Here is a 15382-nt window from a genome sequence, read left to right on the forward strand (position 1 = left end):
GCTGCGTGGCCGGATGACAAGACTGGCGTGAAAGACCTTGGCGACTGGCACGAACAGCAGGGTCAGGGAGGCGGCGAGGTGAGCAGCGCCATGAACAAGAGGGATCCTTGCGGAAAGGATAATAATGCATTCAAGAAAGACGATCACGACACTCTTACCGCGGGAGACGAGCATGGCCAGTGTGACGCTTCTGCTCAGGCTGGGGGGGACGGAAAGCAGCAGGCGGATTCCCGTGCTGGAAGGGAGAGGCAGCCAGACGAGACGTTCACCGCCCTGCACCGCCTCGTCGCTCACATCGAGGCTCGTCCAGCAGACCTGCACGTCCTCGGCATGGGAAGGTGAGTGATTCCTTCCTCCTCACGCTCCACTGCACGTTGCTCTCAGTAGTATACTAGCAGCAGGGAATGCGCCTCGCGTGGCTGAGTAAAAAGAGCTAATTAAAAGAACAAAATCACCGCTAAACGTTTCAAATATTTGTAGTTAGATTCAGTTGACTTTGTGGCATTAGAATTTTACAATGAATTGTTGGACTACTACTACTACTACTACTACTACTACTGCTACTACTATCATCACCACCACCATTACTAATACTATTAACACCACTACCACCACTACTACTGCTACTACTACTACTACTACTACTACTATTACTACTACTAACACTACTACTACTACTACTACTTCTACTACAACTACTGCTATCATGACCACCACCATTACTACTACTATAACCACCACCACCACCACCACCACCACCACCACTACTACTACTACTACTACTACTACTACTACTACTACTACTCAACTACTACTACTACTACTACTACTACTACTACTACTACTACTACTCAACTACTACTACTGCTACTACTACTACTACTACTACTACTACTAACCACCACCACCACTATCTTGCCTACTATTGGTGGCGGCGGCGGTGGTGTTAAAGAGTTGTGTACTGTTCCCCCCGGGGCGGCAGGTTGAGCCAGTCCTTGGTGCTGCAGCTGGGGGGCGTGGTGCTGACCTACCTGGTGATGGTAGTGCAGCTGAACCCCAAGTGACCCCCTACACGCCCGCATGCAAACGTTCATCCCAACAAGAACCGATGATGCAAGGATTGACACGCTGAGTGGCCCCGTGCAAGCAGGACATCGTGAATTAAAGGCATCCATCCTTTCACTGCGGCATGCAACAACTCACAGCACTAAAAGCATTGTATGGGATCTTTATAAGCAACTACAAGAAAGAAGAGGATAAAAGATAATAGATTTGCAATTTCTGGCAAATATAATGTTTGGAGGTTAGGAAAGAAAAAGGAAAAAAAAAAAAAAGATGGCACATAGCGGTTAATGATTAAGAAAAAAGATTTGCCAAATATCAGTGAAAGAGTTAACAACAATATGAGAAAGTACTACCAACAATCTGCTTCAGTTATTTGTGTATTATTTTGAAATTGTACCGTTTCCTATTTCCATTACTTTGTGCATACGTATAGTTACTGTAATTACTCCCCATTCTCTTGCGTCTTGCGGTCAAATTATCAAGTGATCCTTTTACCTACCACTGACAAGCTGCAAGGGAGAAAAAAAATCACCACCAGGAGTTTCTAAATAAGTAGTACAGTTTCCGACACAAGATTCTTCAAGGAATGGGTTGCGTATTATAGGCATTTGTTACTTCGCCAGTCACCAACTTCATTTTGATTATAGGAAGAAGTAGTGTAGAGGTGCCATGCCAGGTGACAGGCAAAAGATGTAAAAATGTAACCGAGAAATGAGTCCAAGATGATAATGAGGGATGAAAATATTAAACAAGCAAAAAATTGTCATACTATATTTTAGGTTCATTTATTACAAGTCAGTTAGCCAGTCACACACACACACACACACACACACACACACACACACACACACACACACGTGGCTCTCTTGAGATAATCATACGTATAGAAATCAAAGTTGGCACGGCAGAAACCACAGCCACGACTGCAAACCCTGCCTCGTCTTGACACAGCACGCCGTGGTGTGTGTTTGTTGTACTCGCATGCTTCCTTTTCCCTCAGGATTACTCATTACATTTTTTTTTTATGAACTTCTCTTTGCCAAGTAATTAATGAGATTTAGTGTTTTAACCGTGTCGAGCAAGACTGTTCACGTCACCGATAATACATCCACGTGTTCATATTACATTACATTACATTATTACTCGTATATTCATTGTCAGTAAGTTACCTAAACATACTACGTAATGATACTCGTACATCTAGGATTTGCAGTGATTAGTGAAAAAATAGTCCTAAACACTCAGCTCCGATCATCAGCTAATGAAGCACTACAGCAGCGTGCACGTGTCCCCAACAGACCCGCTGCGGGGCCTTCGCTGCTCACTCAGACTCACTACCGTCCAGCGGTCAACTGACTGAACACATCACGGCACCACACGGAGGTAAGGGGGGGGAGGGCTCAGACGCACCGCCTCTCACACATGTCCGGCCTTAAGTAACCCATCGCTCTACAGGTATCATCATGTTACTTTCATTTTAGTTATACTCCTAAGCCGGACCACGGAGAGGAGCAGGACGGCCAGGTGTCCAAGGGCAGGTAGCACCAGATACCAGAGCGCCAGCGCCGCCACCACCGCGAGGGCCACCACGTCCAGCCCGAAGAACTGCCAGAAGTTGAGGTGTCTGGCGGAGAATTTGAGGTGTTGTGCGCCCCCGGTGGCCGCCACATGCTCCACCAGCCACAGGGCGTGACGGAGAGGGTCCAGCGGGTGGTGCTTCATAATACGGGACAGTCGCCGAGCGTTGACGCGATAACTGTACGAACAGACACACGTTACTACCTCCGTCAGCTGCCTTCAAACTGATCACTCCCGCCCTCGAGTCAAGGAACTATACATACTTGTGTAATCATTATTCATATGTATACACAACTGCCCTAATGACGCTACTATTACTACTAATACTACTACTACTTTACGTTGACTACTAAGATAAATCGTGGAATTATTCGCTAAACCAACAACTACTCATTATATTGTTGTGCAAGGACCACCACGTACATTAGTGAGGCGTTACTACAATATATTACCGTGCAAAACATTCGCGCTACACTACTCAGCAGCACCACATTCCTTACCTGGTGTTATTGAGGACGTGTCTGATGGCCTGGTATATTTGATCCTGGTCGGCCTGTTTGGAGACGCCCGCAGCCACCCCTCGCTGCTCCAGACGCACCAACACGTCCTGCTGGTCGGCAAACACGGGCATCCCTACCATGGGCACGCCGTGGTACACCGCCTCCAGCACCCCGTGCATGCCGCAGTGCGTGAAGAACAGCACTGTTCTGGGATGGCCTGCGGAGGAGGGAAAACAATAGATTCGCAGTTGCAAGTTGGCGGCGGCGGCGGTGGTAGTGGTCGGTGTGTGTGTGTGTGTGTGTGTGTGTGTGTGTGTGTGTGTGTGTGTGTGTGTGTGTGTGTGTGTGTGTGTGTGTGTGTGTGTGTGTGTGTGCGCGCTAGATGGTATACGAATTGTACAAGTTAGCCACAAAAACATAGTCTAAGTTAAACATAACACAAGAAATTGCTTCACTATATACCTATCTAAGCATTTTCATATTTATATCCTCTCCTCTTTAGCCTTTACAGTTGATATTTTGAAGGGCGAAGAACATCAAAGCAAATGTATAAGCCTCAATCATCTTGGCGGCCAGACAAGACAAAAGGTTGGCTGGTGAGGTGGAAGTGAGAGTATTCCTTGGGAACATGCGGCGGAACACAGTTATCAAGAGTCATTACCTGCAGCAATGAACAACTATTGCATCTGCGCACTTCTTTACTCTCAACCACCAAAGTAATGAAGGTCTCAAAAGAAATTCAAGTGAAGCAAATAAGTGTGCAAGTGTTAAGCAACATTTTCTTTGGCTTTGCTGCATATGATACACTTGGAGAGTAGGACAACAGTAGCCTGTATACCAGACATCGCAGCACTGAAAGTGAGGGAATACTAATCTTGGGCTGCTACACCACTTAGACGAAACGGAGCAGCAAGGTAATGATTACTATTCTAATGGAACGCATGTGAGTCAAATGGTAGAGGAACTGGTTACGCATGATGAAAAAGGACATTGAAAGTGTGACGGTGAGAGTAAAAGGAAGACAAACTGAGATAAAGGAAGACAAACATAAGCAAGTCCTTCCAGCCTTTCATCAACTCCAAATATGCATACATACTCATACATACACATACATACACATACACAGACACGCGAGCACAATAGAAAGAACAGAATCGCAGTCAAGTAAACAAGCAGAGTACATACGAGTACATTGGCAACTTACCAGAGAGAGAGAGAGAGAGAGAGAGAGAGAGAGAGAGAGAGAGAGAGAGAGAGAGAGAGAGAGAGAGAGAGAGAGAGAGAGAGAGAGAGAGAGAGAGAGAGAGAGAGAGAGAGAGAGAGAAACAAAACGAATCACCAGAAACACAACAGAAAAGAAAACTAAAGGACTAGACTAATTAAAGGAAGAAAAATAAAAAAAAATAAACGTGTGAATAATAAAAGAAGAAAATGAAAAAAAAATGTAAACAACGAAAGAAAATATAAAACAGTTCGGGAAAAAAAGTCATGCTGAGAGGACATATAACAACATCACGTGCACAAACCAGAAATACAGAAATACGAATCATGTATAAGTTAACCCTTTCAATGCAATTTGGCACAACTTCCCTTAATTACCAACAGCTCTGAGACATCTTTTCTTGTTCTACAGCCACCCACAAAAATTGCACTGGCTAGAAAGTACAAAAGCTGTTTCTTAACCCCCTTCTTTCCTATAGATGCTTATAAAGATTCCATGCATTGCTTTTAGTGGTGTGAACAGTTACATATCGTAGTGAAAGGGTTAAGGAAAGACAAAGAGACGAACACTCACCCTAATACAAGAGAGAGGGAAAAACTTTAAGAGACAATCATTTAAAGCTTGAGAAAGACAAAGAGAAAGACAAATGACTCAGAGAGAGAGAGAGAGAGAGAGAGAGAGAGAGAGAGAGAGAGAGAGAGAGAGAGAGAGAGAGAGAGAGAGAGAGAGAGAGAGAGAGAGAGAGACCGTGCTGCTCGATGCCAGGACTCACCAAGGACATCCTGCTGCGGCACCCAGTCCACCACCTTGACGTTGGGGGGCGAGGGCGGATGTGGCTCCTCCAGCTTCATCAACACCTGGAGAAGGAGACACGGAAGTAATAAAGGCAATTAGATGAGAGAGTTTCTTTTGTACACACTCTCTCTCTCTCTCTCTCTCTCTCTCTCTCTCTCTCTCTCTCTCTCTCTCTCTCTCTCTCTCTCTCTCTCTCTCTCTCTCTCTCTCTCTCTCTCTCTCTCTCTCTCTCTCTCTCTCCTCACCCGCTGCGGCAGTCTGGCGAAGGCGTCCATCAGGTTCTGGATCACCTCGCGGGGCACAGTGCGAGGGTTGAAAATGAACCCCATGGAGAAGAGGATGGTCCCCGCCTCCCCAGACCCCGCCAGCCACTCCTCCAGCTCCTGAAGGGGAAGAGAACGGACTGTGTGTACTGCATGTCCCCTAGAAAGAGTCATAGTTGAAGGCAGGGTACGATGAGTGCCACGAGAATAAACTGCAATTCTCCTTATATTCCTGGCGTACGAAACTGCTGACGTCTTAGGAATGAGAAGTGTGTGATATATATGCTTCCCGCGTCCCCTACTTTTTAAAATTGGCTGACATTACGTAGTTGAGAGCAACAATCATTCTTCACATGTTTAGTTACGGCTGTCATGATTGTTTGTGAAGGGGGGGTGTAATAATATCATCTGGAACACAGCACGACCTGGAGGAAAACCACAGCATTAAGAATAGTGGTCTATATTTACCAGAGAAAGCAACAGAGACGTGTCTGTACCGCAGTTGCAACGTGAAAGTCTCACAAGAAAGTGTCACAAGTCATTAAAAGAAATTGTTAATGCCTCAACCACAATAACTTAAGGCGTTGTAATTTCACACATGTATTTCCGCGCTTCTGGTTGTGTTTTTTTTCACCGACATGTGGCAGAATTTAATGTACTTTATGTTTATTAGCGAATTCATTTGTTCTTGCAGCTCCTAATCTATTTCCATTTCATCAATTAGGTGTGGTGGCAATGACATTTTCTCGAACTCAGCACAATGGCCCAGTAGAAGCCTGGAGTATAACTTGAAGATACAACTGACAGTGAAAGAAGTGATTCAGCAGTTAAAACTTTTTAGAGCCATGTTTTATTTTTGCCCCGTAAAATCGTCTAGGATAACGCCAATGAAGCAACAGGTGCCACACTGTCATTAGCAATTAGACGCTTAAGCGAGGATGAACCGGATCACAGAGGGAAGGGGACGGCAGGTCTGCCGCCTGGGTTGCACTGACCTTGGGCAACGGGTTGGGACGATGGATGTGCAGTCCACCCACATTAATGAAGGAAGGTGGCAGCAGGCGAGGGTAGTCGATGACTGAGTGGGAGTTGATGAGCATTCCAGACATCTCTGCCAGCAGGGTGGCGGGCGGCGGGCAGGAGGGCAGGTGGCGGGAAATCTGATAGCCTGTGATAGCCAGTTGCACCTGCACAGGAGAGGACCGGAAATGTCATACAAAAGTTATAAATAAATAAACAAATAAGCAAAATAAGTAGATCAATAAGGTGTATGACGCTATGTAGCTACGATGCTGATAAAAACGGTCAGAATCTTTCATAGCTGATGACAAGGGAATCAGCTTGACGTAATGATCAATGACCCGAAGAAAACTCACATTATTGCAAACTTCAAATACTTCAAACAGTTTCTTGGACCACAGTGACCGTCCGCAATGGAAAAATAGATCGTATAATTCTTCGTAGTTAAGAGGTCTGTCACCTCAACCACTACCCAAAGGTGAGTGCAACATTCTACTCACCTTGAGGTATCCTGCTTGACTTCCACGACAGAGACAGACAGTAATTTCTGAGGTGGTTTTACCTAACCTCTGTCTGGTTAAAGACGAGTGTGGAGGTCATAGAGGATAATTCAAGGTTACCAAGAACATTTTCCTCACCTTGAGATAGCGAAGATGAGGTGCAGGACACGTAAGCCAAGAGTGCTCATTTATTTGGAGTCTTTCCCTTTCCAATGAGGAGAGTAACACAGGTCTAGGAAACTATCCAGAGTTTGCTATAAGTTTCCCTTAGCAAATTTCCCTCGTGAACATTCTACCCACAAGATTCCTTCTATGGCAGATTAGGCTATATTACGTGATCTAGATTAGGACGAGATAATCTATCATGGGGAGCATTTCTTGGGATCAAATTTTCACAAGGAAATTTTTGAGCATGGAATTTACACAGCAGCCTTACTACCCGCAGGCTTTGGGTTTTCCTCACCACTCGTAACCCTAGCCATTACATTAACCGCCACCACCTCATTACTGCTGACCTTGACGTGAACCTGCCGCGAGAAAGACTAGTGAAAGTTTCCTTATCCTTACTTGCATGACGAGGTGGCTCCCAAGGGCGTGGAGGTGGTTGACCGCTCTCTGCTTGAAGGTCATAGAATCCCGATAGTGTGAAAGGATAAAGGGAACGGAGGATGGCGGGCTGAAGGCGGTTGTGTACTGGGGTTCCCCGCCAGCGAAAGTGAACGCCCAGTACCCGACCGCAGGAATACCTGTAAGGGAGTAACACCTGAGAAAGAAGCACACACACCTGACGCAAAGAGTAATAACAGAGAACTTGAGGAAAGAGTAATACAGGACCTAGGGGAGAAGTGACGACAGTAGAGTGATGGCATAGGGGGTGTGTGATATTTGTATTCTGTGTGTTGTTTACGACACAATGTTTCGAAATCTTGATAGCCGATATATCTAAAGCAAACGACTCTCTCTCTCTCTCTCTCTCTCTCTCTCTCTCTCTCTCTCTCTCTCTCTCTCTCTCTCTCTCTCTCTCTTTCATCACCATTATCACATACGTACCCAAATCATGTGCCAAAGCCAGACTACACTCGTTATATATCAGATCAACGAGGGCAACGTGGAACTTCTGCTGCTGGAGGTGACGGCGCAGCGGCACGTCCTCCAGCAAAGTGCGGCAGTAGGTGGAGACGGTGAAGAAGGCGTCGACGGGGAGGGCAGTCCAGGACGTGCCGCTGCTCCACATCAACTCCTGCGGCATGACGAAGCTGCGAGAGAGAGAGAGAGAGAGAGAGAGAGAGAGAGAGAGAGAGAGAGAGAGAGAGAGAGAGAGAGAGAGAGAGAGAGAGAGAAATATTACGCCCATGGTGCAAAAACGAATGTGAAAAAATATAATCATGTACAGTTATTACATTAATTAGAGCAGTGAAATAAGGACTACTTCTCTTATTGTGCATTGTTCCTGTGTGTGTGTGTGTGTGTGTGTGTGTGTGTGTGTGTGTGAAAGAGAGTGTACAGTACCTGCCCCGTTCCTCTACCGTTACGTGAGGCACCGCGCCGTCCGTATTATTGATGGCGAGGACAAACTCAGTGATGCCTGGGTGGCGGGACGCAGGGTACTGGTGGGTGTCCTTCCACCTTACCACCGTCACCTGAGAGGAGGGAGAGGCAACTGAATTACTCGAGTTTGAACCACGACGCCAACAGATCATCGCTCGTGTTCCTAAGAGTTTCACCGTCTTATCTCGACTACTTTTAATTAATAAGCCCAAGTGGAAGTTATTGAAGATTTTTCAGTAGTTTCATGATTTTAGTGATAGCTTAGCAACAATCGTGTTTAATCATTAGGAAAGCACACCCATTTCAACCTGAGTAATTATCTATGTGACCTTTGGAAATAACCCTTACGAGAGAACAATGTCTAACAGTAATGGCCTATGTGACACTAAAGCTGCTATTGTTATTTTCATTCAAAGGAACACGCGAAAAGAACAAATAACATCAGGTCTGTTGACTCTCACGAGGCTGTTTGTAATATCAGGTGAATTATCTGAAGCTTTAACAGGAGAGAGAGAGAGAGAGAGAGAGAGAGAGAGAGAGAGAGAGAGAGAGAGAGAGAGAGAGAGAGAGAGAGAGAGAGAGAGAGAGAGAGAGAGAGAGAGAGAGAGAGAAACAAGGAAAAAGGAAACAGCAGAAAAAAGCCAGCTGACCTACACAAGACAGCTCGTGAGGATTCACACTTACCATCTGCCATCTCAGTCCATAAATTAATCCAACCTCCTCTCTTTTTTTCCTTTAATGTAAGAGGGGCTCTGGCCAAAGCCAACAAAAATGTCGATAAAAATGGCCAACTGAAGTGGATGCCCCCAAAGAGGACAGGCATAAGAACTACACAAAATTATGAAAAATGTTTTGAAACTTCCCTTTGAAAGAGTCCAAGTCTAGATAAAGGAAATACAAAAGTAGGTAGGTAGTTTCATGTCTTTACATCTACTGTGTTCTTACTAATCTTTTTCCATTAGTCCATTAATCGTTATTAGTGAAACAATTTTGGCCTATATCATTTTTAAATCAGAATTTGTCTAGTTTATAGCTATCCGCACAAGTTTCAATTTGTTCCCAGGCCAAAACAGCATGATTTGCAATACTTTTTTTGATCCCTTCAACCCATTTAAATACTTCTATCAGTCAGGGTTAAATGAGCAAACCGCAGTATCCTCCACTTCTTGTCATTCTCTCTTGAGTTCTCCTAGTACTCAGCAGCTTTCCTTCATTTTCTCTCCTCCCTCAACATTGCACAACATAGGGAACATTAATGAGCTGAGCGACTCTCTCTTTCTCTGTACTTCCTGTTACAAGTTCTTGGAAGTCTCCATTCACTCTCCTACACTTTCCAATACATAAACGATAGGCTATCCTCCTACTACTTTTTTTTTATATGTATACTCTCTCTCTCTCTCTCTCTCTCTCTCTCTCTCTCTCTCTCTCTCTCTCTCTCTCTCTCTCTCTCTCTCTCTCTCTCTCTCTCTCTCTCTCTCTCTCTCATCTGGAATAAATAAACTACACTCTTTCTTCATTCCAACACAAACTGTAGATAAACAATCTGTTTTCTTTTTGAACCATGCAGGTGTGTCGTATCTTTTCCCTATCACCCTTGGGAGGACAGCGGCTCACCTGGTGTCCGCGAGCCACAAGGGATAGAGCCAGACTCCGCAGCGTGAGGACGTGGGAGGCGGCGTACATAGGGTGCAGCACGAGGATCCTTTTGCCGCCACCCTCGTCCAAATCAGGGTTGCTCGTGGCACTGGAAAACTGGTGAGGCTCAGATTCCGCCCTGCTGCACACCACTCGGAGCCCCAGGATGAGCAGCACTCCCACGCCAGCAGCCCACGCCGCCTGTAACACAAACACGACGCATCATAGTTTTACGTACGATGACCTGTGGAGTTCCGCCTCAGACGACGTTCAACTGCTGAGTCACACTTCATGGTCTATTCTCAGTATAGGTAGACCGTACACATATACACATACCTGTCTATCACAACGCCCAGACAAATTGTAGCTCTGGGATTTATGCTGCTGTGCTCGCAACCACTCATTCATCACATGACAGTACGTGTGGCCTTATACTCTAAGATATATATTCTCAAAATGTTCCTTTGAATTTACTGTAAAACTAATCCACTGGTGTGAGCCAAGTGAAGTTTTAGCAGTTGGATGAATAAGAATAAGCGTCACGGAAAAAAGACGATAGAAAAGGTAGCTGTACAATATATTGCTTGTTAATTCATTATTAATACTTGAATCAGAGATTATGCAATTTCACGAGTATGATATATTTTAAATGAACTGCCACGTGTAGCCCTAAGGTATTTTCGCAGTTTCATGTATATTCTAATGAAACACACATCAGAAAGAAACGATGAAAATCATGAAAGGCTTTTTTTTTGTGAGCAAAGCTGAGCGTGGCGGGTCAGAGAGAGATACGGGGCGGGGCGAGGTGAGGCAGTGGGGCACCGTGAGGGGAGGAGCGGGCAATGACCAGCAGCAACAGCAGCAGTCAAAACGGTTTGTAGCCTACATACACTACAGTACTGTCGCCAGAGGAAGTGTGATACAATGAAAAGTGTGGCTGGCAGACTGGCCTTTATGGTTCCAGGAAAAAAGTCCATTCAAAGCGTCTTCATTAACACTAAAAGTAGCCCGTCCACTTACCGCTCGAGCTAACGGTTTCCCGCCCTCTTCTTCCTTCTCACTCTCTCTTTTCTCACACTCCACCGACCTGAGGGCACGGAGCACGGTTTTTCCACACGACAGCGACTTGAGTTTTCGCCAATAAAAGTCCGACTCCCAAAATTCTCAAATGTAGAACCGCTACATGTAGGTCCCACAAGTTCCCGTTACTTTCCAGTCAGCCGCATCGCTCATCAAGCAAAGGACTGCACGTGTTTTGGTGAGGCTCAGTGAAACAAACCAAGTGACACTTTCAACCTGTTGGCACCGTTACGAACGAGTTAGTTACGGTGATTGTCAGGCTGCACCGTTGTCCAATCGCAATAAACTTAATGTTTGTACTGCGTAAATATGACCAGAGAGAGAGAGAGAGAGAGAGAGAGAGAGAGAGAGAGAGAGAGAGAGAGAGAGAGAGAGAGAGAGAGAGAGAGAGAGAGAGAATTTCCTTTATTATCTAATAGGTCTTACTTTATCATTTATCAGATAGAATGGTTTATGACGAACATTCTTATAAGGGCCAACATATCTGCTGTTGCTCGTATGTGAAAGGCGTTAGGTGGATTCTTCCACGGGCTTATTCGATAAGCCCACCCAGTCACCTCCGCTCCTGATAATTACATCAACATCCGTCTGCCACCAGCGAGAGGACACATCATGATACAAAACACAACCTTGTCAATTCGTTTGCGTCAAATTACTTACTCCAGCAAATAAAAGTAAAGTGTTTGGAAAGCACCGAAATACTGATGTTGGAACATAACACCTAGATTTATCATTGTGACACGTAATAACATCTTTCTGTTTTGCTTACACGAAAAGGACAAATTCGCGTAATAAAACAAAGGTGTATGAAGAACATCGGCAATACCTGATAATACTGGTCGCTTGAATAAAACTTTGGTGGTGCTGTTTATAATTCTGATATTTGTGCACGTTAGTGCACAATAACATGGTGATAAGAAGAATGATTACTGCCGTCACTGTAAATTTTACATTACACCAACAGCGTGTAATTAGTGTTATTCTAGTACAATGAACATGATCTCACGCGTAGGAAGCGTGAGGTTTCACAGGTAGAGTTATGACTGGTTGTGAAAGTCGCCAGCGAAAGAGAGAGAGAGAGAGAGAGAGAGAGAGAGAGAGAGAGAGAGAGAGAGAGAGAGAGAGAGAGAGAGAGAGAGAGAGAGAGAGAGAAAGTGAAACGTTGTCAGACGTGAGGGGCCACAGAGCCAACGTGAGCGACACTCCTGAAGTGGAACTGCACGACGAGGATCATCTAATCACGGAAGTGACTAATATTAATTTACAGGATGCTGACTAAGGCATTGCGTGACACTTGGACCTGAACAACGATGCAAGCAATGATGAGACAACATAGCACATGCATTATATATATATATATATATATATATATATATATATATATATATCATATATATATATATATATATATATATATATATATATATATATATATATATATATATATATATATATATATATATATATATATATATATACAGTACTAGTCATAAGTATTGGACACCCTGGCTGTGGGGTTCCCATACTTATGGCGAAAAAAGCATGGTCCTTACCCAAAAGTATTAGCCCCTACCAGGAGGTCACCGCATCCTTCAGCTTCGCGCCACTGACTCATAGTCTCCCCCTCAGCGTGTCTTGATGCACGTCGGAAAGTAGTAACCTGCAGTGACTTTTCTGCATCTTGGCTTATTATTGCGCAGTAACATCTTGTGATAATTCATTATGTTTGCTAATATGGCTAAAACGAAACAGAATTCATCTGAGATTATTATGCAGATCATGAGGCTCAAGGAAGCAGGTCATTCAGTCACAGAAATAACTGAACAGTTGGCAGTATCCAGGACAAGTCAAGCGTTGGTTATGGCGGTTCATGAAGAAAGGGAATCGTGATATGCCCTGAACATAAAAAAAAAACGATCTGGGCCCCCTTGGAAGACAAATAAGAGGGCTGTTGCTGTTTTAAAGTGTGCGATGGAGTCTGATGTCAAGACCACTGGATGCTTTGAGACAGTATCAGCCCTCTGGGGTGCCCAGACCCTTCTTCAGGTTCAGGCAGGTTACTGCTCTCCAACGCGCACCAAGGCACGCTGAGGGGAGACTATAAGTCAGTGGCGCGAAGCTGAAGGATTTGGTGACGTCCTGGCAGAGGCTAAAATGGTTCACTCTCAAGAGGGCCATGCTTTTTTCGCCACAAGTATGGGACCCCCTGCCAGAGGGTCCTATACTTTTGACTAGTACTGTGTGTGTGTGTGTGTGTGTGTGTGTGTGTGTGTGTGTGTGTGTGTGTGTGTGTGTGTGTGTGTGTGTGTGTTTGTATAATAAATAAATAAATAAATAAATAAATAAATAAATATATATATATATATATATATATATATATATATATATATATATATATATATATATATATATATATATATATATATATATATATATATATATATATATATATATATATATATATATATATATATACATATATATATATATATATATATATATATATATATATATATATATATATATATATATATATATATATATATATATATATATATATATATATATATATATATATATATATATATACGAGTATATATATATATACATATATATATAGATAGATAGATATATAGATAGATAGATAGATAGATAGATAGACAGATAGATAGATAGATAGATACATACATACATACATAGATACATAGATAGATAGACAGATAGACAGATAGATAGATAGATAAACAGATAGATAGATAGACAGATGAACACGTTTAACATTTTCAATTTCTTACCTTTACAGACAAAGATTTCATTTTCTTATTTTCGGAAAACAAGCCCAGTCCGACTACGAAGCGGCCGCACAACCCGCCGCCTCCCCGTCACGCGTATGGCTGACAACTAACCTGCCCACCTCACAGGCTCACACAGCACACACCACCACTACCACCACCACCACCACCAACCATACTCCTGCCCCTCCAGCCCCGCGCTCCGTAGGAATGTTAGCGACCAGGTGAAAATAAAGTTCGCGACGTGAACAAATAAATCTCACAGAGTACTACCCTGTTACACTGAGGAATCTGGAAAACACCACGCTGGGTTCCAAAGCATCATGAACCACATAAATATTAATAATGTCTCTACGGCGTTGTTTTATATTCCTCCTCGTTTGGAACACGCGCCGAAACTGACTATCACACCCCTCTCTCCTTCCCTCCTTCCCATTTTCTCGCTCCGCCCCTCCCGGTCCATTCATACAGCTGCGTAGAGTACCGGGAACCAGGTGGCTTGGGTAAGAATTATGAAACAGGTGATGCTCGCTTGTAAAAACAGTGATACAAATCCTACACAGTCCTGTTTACCTCAACGCTCATTCAACCACCTCGCCTTGCGCTACGCCAATTAGTACATTAACTATTGCAGGCTGAAGATTAAATGCGGTAAATAATCTTGTCGTTTCTAGTTCCGTGCACTCCAGCAGAGAAAGTGGCGACCGGACGTTACAAGAGAGAGAGAGAGAGAGAGAGAGAGAGGAGAGAGAGAGAGAGAGAGAGAGAGAGAGAGAGAGAGAGAGAGAGAGAGAGTGGGGGGGATTCAGTGATGAAACGTGTATATGGTGCAAAGTTCTGATGATATACTTTCTCTCCCTTACCAACTATAGCCAGCATCACACACACACACACACACACACACACACACACACACACACACACACACAAATGTTTTCTTAACCCGTACTGCTGCGTCACTCCACAGGTAACTCCTCGTAGCTAGAAATTTGTGGATTGACGGGACGGCTAAATATATCGGGTACTTTAAAACGCATGAGAGAGAGAGAGAGAGAGAGAGAGAGAGAGAGAGAGAGGAGAGAGAGAGAGAGAGAGAGAGAGAGAGAGAGAGGAGAGAGAGAGAGAGGAGAGAGAGAGAGAGAGAGAGAGGGGTAGCAGGAACAGCAATAGTAGTAGTAGTAGTAGTAGTAGTAGTGATAGTGGTAGTGGTAACAATAGTAGTAGTAGCAGTAGTAGTAGTAGTAGTAGTAGTAGTAGTAGTAGTAGTAGTAGTAGTAGTAGTAGTAGTAGTAGTAGTAGTAGTAGTAGTAGTAGTAGTAGCAAATTACAAATACAAAAAGCAGTAAGGAAGATTTTATTACAAATGAAGGTCAAGAATGTGACA

At 43.9% G+C, this 15382-nt stretch overlaps 1 protein-coding gene across 1 annotated transcript; it reads right to left on the reverse strand.

The window, feature by feature from the left end:
• Window positions 1-1822: 1822 nt before the first annotated feature.
• LOC135106092 (UDP-glucuronosyltransferase 2A3-like) lies at window positions 1823-14150 on the reverse strand. Its single transcript, XM_064014930.1, has 10 exons — window positions 14002-14150; window positions 10106-10327; window positions 8453-8583; window positions 7994-8199; window positions 7511-7689; window positions 6419-6610; window positions 5406-5543; window positions 5138-5222; window positions 3144-3360; window positions 1823-2821 (listed from the first exon to the last, which is right to left on the reverse strand). The coding sequence occupies exons 1-10, from the start codon at window positions 14020-14022 to the stop codon at window positions 2527-2529; spliced, it is 1686 nt and encodes a 561-aa protein (XP_063871000.1). The 5' UTR covers window positions 14023-14150; the 3' UTR covers window positions 1823-2526.
• Window positions 14151-15382: the final 1232 nt, after the last annotated feature.

The sequence above is a fragment of the Scylla paramamosain genome, chromosome 12, assembly GCF_035594125.1.
Source record: "Scylla paramamosain isolate STU-SP2022 chromosome 12, ASM3559412v1, whole genome shotgun sequence".
Classification (NCBI taxonomy): Eukaryota; Metazoa; Arthropoda; class Malacostraca; order Decapoda; family Portunidae; genus Scylla; species Scylla paramamosain.

Bases quoted from the DNA above. Each gene is read 5' to 3' on its own strand.
- LOC135106092 (XM_064014930.1), bottom strand. From the start codon at position 14,022: ATGAAATCTTTGTCTGTAAAG. The intron at 5,544-6,418 runs GTCAGTGCAACC...CTTCCCCTTCAG, and splicing joins GTCCCAACCCGTTGCCCAAG to GAGCTGGAGGAGTGGCTGGC. The intron at 2,822-3,143 runs GTAAGGAATGTG...CTGTTCGTACAG, and splicing joins CACGTCCTCAATAACACCAG to TTATCGCGTCAACGCTCGGC.